The sequence below is a fragment of the Miscanthus floridulus genome, chromosome 15 (genome assembly GCF_019320115.1).
Source record: "Miscanthus floridulus cultivar M001 chromosome 15, ASM1932011v1, whole genome shotgun sequence".
NCBI classification, from domain to species: domain Eukaryota; kingdom Viridiplantae; phylum Streptophyta; class Magnoliopsida; order Poales; family Poaceae; genus Miscanthus; species Miscanthus floridulus.
Window position 1 is genome coordinate 77,041,195 of NC_089594.1, and position 5,488 is coordinate 77,046,682.

General features: G+C 48.7%; 1 protein-coding gene across 1 annotated transcript; it reads left to right on the forward strand.

Moving 5' to 3' along the window:
• Positions 1–3,306: 3,306 nt before the first annotated feature.
• LOC136508906 (antimicrobial ginkbilobin-2-like protein) lies at positions 3,307–4,985 on the forward strand. Its single transcript, XM_066503687.1, has 2 exons — positions 3,307–4,238; positions 4,335–4,985. Exons 1-2 carry the CDS (start codon positions 3,371–3,373, stop codon positions 4,499–4,501), a joined length of 1,035 nt encoding a protein of 344 aa, XP_066359784.1. The 5' UTR covers positions 3,307–3,370; the 3' UTR covers positions 4,502–4,985.
• The last annotated feature ends 503 nt before the right edge of the window (positions 4,986–5,488 follow it).

Sequence of the window (5,488 nt, forward strand, 5' to 3'; positions counted from 1 at the left end):
GTGTGTGATCCTGGTGCAAATATGGAAGCACTGAGGACTCTCAAATTGAGGGGCCGATACGGTGTGGAGGAGATATTTGGCGGGAACCCCGGTCTCCACCGCCTCCACATGTCGCCCGGACACCGCCATACGAAGGAGTGGCCAAGAGGCGCCAGGAGGGGTGCGGCCACACCCTGACCGGCTCCGGTCGCCACCACCTTCACGCGGTGGACTCTTGAGTGAGCCTGGGCTGCTCCTTGGGTGGTGTTTTGCCCAAATAATCTAGGTAGATGGGCCTTTGTTATTAATCCTTTAGCGCAATTCAGAGTTGCGCTTTGTTGGAACGCGCCTTTTGGTATATTTTCCCATGTATTTGTGTTTATGTCCTCCAAAATAATAATCTCTAAATACATGTGGAAGTTGGTCAATAGTAAATGCATATGTGCACAAGATTACTAGTTTCTTCTCTTTTTATGTCTTAATTGACGGGTCAAATTGATCGTTAAGGACCGCCAACACTCACCCATGAATCATACGGAGTAGCATCCTATACATGAGTACGAACAGGCATAGCCTCCTCTACTTCAGCACAAACAGGCAAATCTCTGACTACTCTCTCCTCAATCGGTCCTGGGTAATGGTTACCTGGGTCAAGTGGCACATCTCTGGCTCCTTCATCATGGTCCGAACCCTCTGAATGACTACTAACTTCATCACCAATCCTTTGCTCCTCCTCTTGCCTCTGACTCATCCCGCTCGTACGAACCCACATCGAAGTCGTCATTCAGACGGCCTACTGAAACCCACCTGCATTCATCAACTGCCATTGGAGAGGACTGAAGTTGCTCATGCGTCAACTAACTGTCCAATACCATATTCCCAAGTGTTGGGTCCACATCGACCCCCATTGTTGTTTATCGCCTCCAACGCAATCAAAGGATGGCCCATCCTCCTTCCTGTATCCATTCTCCACCACCACCTCAGTCATGCATGGTCACATTTGAACCTTCGATTATACCTTTTTTTGCGTGACCAATGACCCTCGTTGGGCAAGGGCATTAAGACGAAGTGTTCCCTAGTCTTCCCACTATCAACCTCCCCCCTCGATGTGAAAGCACCATCAAACTTTTCCTTAACACACAAGAAAAGGTCACTGAAGCTAGGAGGCACATCAGACATTTCCAATTCATCTTCAATATCCTCAAACACCATATCTTCTTTTCTAACACTTCCTCCATAAAACAAACAGGCTAAACAATCCATCTACAAAAGCATTTGAACAAACTTCATCAAGTCTATGAAATGGTTCTGGCGAATAAAACAGGGGCGACAAAGTACATATAACCTATACATAGTAACCTAACAAAATATTAATACAATCTAACCTAACCTAAATATCTAACCTCTAACCTAACCTAACTATATATAACTGATACATACTAAACTATCTATACTAACTAACTACACTAACTATACCTAATAAGTATACTAACAAATATTACAAATACTTATCTAACTATACTAATCTAACTAAATATACTAAACTAACTATACTAATCTAACTACCATCCAACCCTAACTATACTAATCTAACTATACAAATCCTAACTACCATGAAATCGAGGTTGAAATCACCATTGCATCAAGAAATCGAGAGCGGATTACCTGTCCTACGAAGCGGGGAACCTCGGGGGTTCACCCACACCCAGCACGGCCAGCGGAGAGGGCCGCCGCTGGCCCCTGGCGGCCGGCGGCGGGGAGCACGCAGCGGGCGGCACAGCCGTGAGGGGCCTGACAAAGAGAGGGCCGGTGGCGGAGTGAGAGAGGGAGGCCGAGGGGAGTCACGGAGGGAGGAAGAGCGCTGAAGATGGCCTGAGGCGGAGAGGGACGACGGCGGCGAATGCTCGGGCCGGCGCAGACAGAGGAGGAAAGGAAGAGAGCGAGAGAGAGAGAGAGTGGGCCGCGCAGCGGATCTGTAATCCCCCCTGCCGCGCCAACTGCGCTAGAGTTGACGGCAAAAAAAAACTTTACTTACAGTATAGTAATACACAAAAAAAATCTTTAGGTTTTTCTTCAACATATGAAAATGATGCTACTATTGTTTGTAATTTAAATTTTGAATGTACCTACTATTTTTGTAATTTAAAATTTGAAGTTAGCTATTTATAATTTGTATAGACTCTTTATTTTTCAATTAATTTTTAGCTCAAACTATTCGTGGCCGGCGAGGAGGCCGTGGCTTGCATGCTGCTTGGTGCTTGCACATTTGCACGTTGCGAGATGTGGCGTGAGTCTTGGCTGAGTGATTTGGCCAGCAGCCTGTTTCTTGCATGTACTTGAGTCTATATATATGAATGGAAAACGATGGGAGTTGTGTGGCTTACGTAAAACTAAAGCTTGTTAGCTTGTACCGTTTTCTGTATGTGTGTGCTTTGGCCTCGTTCGACTTGCTGAAACTTGACTGAAACAGGCTGAAAAACATTGTACTGGCTGAATTGTTGTAAGAGAAAAACAGTGTTCCGGCTAAAAAAACAAGCTAAATAGTGCGGATTATAAGGTAAGCCGAACGGGGCCTAGTATCGTCCACCGTAACGTGAGTGTGTAAGTGTTTGTGATAAACACCACAAGTGAGAGGGAGTGGTTCCAAGTTCCAACAAGAAACCAGAGGGAGTGATTCCAACAGTATCGTCCATAGCATGACATCTGCCCTTGAATCGTCTTCTCTCCTTGCCACAATTACGATTTACGAGAGCAGGCTTGCGCTGGCGCAAATCCACCGTGCATCTGCCTGAACTTTGACAGGAACCAACAATAGGTTTGATAATAGACTGGACCCAAGCCAAAAGCAGGCAGGCAACTGCCAAAGATCCAAATGGAACTTGTGACCACCCTTGTGAGCTTATCAATCAGCTACTTCAGAAGCTAAGAGATATCTTTTAATTTGAGGGGAAGAGCTAAGAGATATCCATTCAAAGCAGAAAATCAGTACTCCTAACCTACGAAACTTGTGACCACTATGAAAGAATCCTGCTGAACTTCCTCATACATAAGGGGGAAATTTTCTCAATTAAAAAACACTCCTGAAATCGGCAAGAAATTGGTAAAATGTCATTTCTTACATAACGCCGACTAGTGACTACTATGAAAGGGTGACTCTCTGTACTTCTAGCTTCTTTATTATGACATGACAGTTTAGTTTCTGCATGTGCAAACCGGCCAGGACACAACACATGACGCCGGTCGCCGGGTCCTGATCCTACATCGTGCAAAGAACGAAGAATAATTGAATGAATAGCTCGAAACCGACCTGATCCACTACAAATCCTCATCAGTCGCAGCTGACGGTGTCTGAAAGAGAGCAACGCAACGCAGAGGAGGACACAGGGTGTCCATGTCCAAAACCAGCAAGCAACGGCGTCCCAGGGCAGCTGAGAGCTGCCGGCCGGCTATGGCTTCCCGTCTTCTCCTCCTCCTCGCCACCTTGGCCCTTCTCTTCGTCGCAGCCGCAGGGCAGGAGGGCAACAATATCTCGAAGCCGTTTAATCTGTCCTGCTCGACGTCGGACAACTACACCGACGGCAGCCAGTACAAGAAGAACCTGGACCAGTTCCTGGCCGCGCTCCCCACGGCGGCCGGCGACAACGGCTGGTTCTACAAGGGCAGCGCTGGGTCGGGGCCCGACGCGGTGTTCGGCCTCATCATTTGCTTCGCGGACCGCGACGCTTCCGATTGCCTCTACTGTATCTCCACGGCGTCAGCCGGGATCACGACGGCGTGCCTGGGCAGCCGGAACGTGAGCGCGGCGTACGACGCGTGCGTCCTCCGGTACTCGGCCGCGCCGATCCCCGCCACTGCGGACCTCGGCTACGTATTCGCCGAGCCGCTGACCGCCATCGGCATGCCTGTGACCTCAGAAGCTGTGCCGGACGCCTATGTGCCGCTGATGGCCGCCCTCTCAAGCGGCATCGCCTTTGACCCGTCGCGGAGTTTCAGAAGCAGCATGGCGTACTCGAGCACGGGCTCGCAGGAGATGAAGATGTACGGGCTGGCACAGTGCACCAGGGACCTCAACGGCAGCGAGTGCTCGACCTGCATCAGGAGCTACGCCATCAGGCTGGGGAAGCTGTTTCCCAGTCACACGGGATGCTCCATCAAGGGCTACAGCTGCTACCTGCGCTACCAGGTGTCGTTCCCGATAGACATCACTCTGCCGCCGGCGCCGGCACCGGCGCCACCTACGTCTTCGCCGCCAACTCCAGGTACACATCCTCCTGCTGCGGCTTCCTTTATCCGTTTATCGTCATCGACTGATGCAGGGCAACAACGTTGACGCGGTCTTTTGCATCCCTCCACAGAACCATCAAAGACAGGGATCGTCGTGATTGGCGTGTCTGTCGGCTCCGTCTCGATCATGATCATCCTGGCCATCTTCTCCATATGGCTCCTTCGCTGGCGACGGAGGAGGCAGGCTAGAATCCTTGAGAAAGCGAGGGAGCAAGAGCTGGGAGAAGGAGGGTCATGATGGTCGTCGGCCTCTGGTGCGCGCACCCTGACCGGAGCCTCCGACCGTCCATCCAGAAGGCCGTCAGCGTGCTGCGGTCTGAGATGCCACTGCCCAATCTGCAGGCGAGGATGCCGGTGGCAACCTATGAGCCACCACCTGATGCCTTCTACTATACATCTACCACTGTCACAAGCGTTAATAGCAGCACCACTCAATCCAGCATGACAATCACAACTGTCCTGCCCAAATGACCTCAGATCATTCGCGACTGCAGAGACAACAAATTGACAATGCCCGGAGATCTTTGGCACACTGCTTTTGAATGTAATCAGTACCTCATCATGTTCCTTTAAAATACTTTGCAAGTATTATTATTTGTTACTTGAAATTGTTCTTGACCCACCGCATTTATTGGCATAAACTTTATATAGTTATCGTCAAATAATTTCTTGGGTTAAATTAAGTTTTCGTTGTCTCTCTCTTCTATTCCTTTTTCCCGCACTCCTATCTTGTGGCTATATAGTTATTTCTACTGAGTATAATCAGGGAAGTCTTGAATTATCTCTTGTTGAACTTTATTCCTCGAGAAATAACTATCCAAGTTCCTTAGCTCTCTTTTAAAATTTAATGTTTTGAATCTTGGAGAGATCTGTAGTTTCCTTTTTGCTATAAAATATCATGGTGTTAACCATAATGGAGCTCAATTCTGTTGGTGCCATTTTCTGGCTCAAGCATGCATGCGTTGGATGGCCTGATGTCGTACCAACATCCACAGGCGCCTTAAGGCTTCCAAAACCATGGAACCATCGCTAATGGCAATGAGCTGTTAGTCTGAGACCTGCTACCATGCCACTCTCACACTATTATCGACCATGCCATGACCACGTTTGTTTTCTCTTGTGACCGACCAACTTCTCGCAAAAGAAGGTGAAATGATGTCAGCTACACTGATCTCGAGCTTTTCATGCTTGTCTATCGATGAATTGATGAACCAGTTGCACATAG

Excerpts from the sequence above, each read along its gene's own strand:
- LOC136508906 (XM_066503687.1), top strand. The coding sequence starts at position 3,371 with ATGTCCAAAACCAGCAAGCAACGGCGTCCCAGGGCAGCTGAGAGCTGC. Across the intron at positions 4,239-4,334 it reads GTCTTCGCCGCCAACTCCAG|AACCATCAAAGACAGGGATC; the intron begins GTACACATCCTC and ends ATCCCTCCACAG.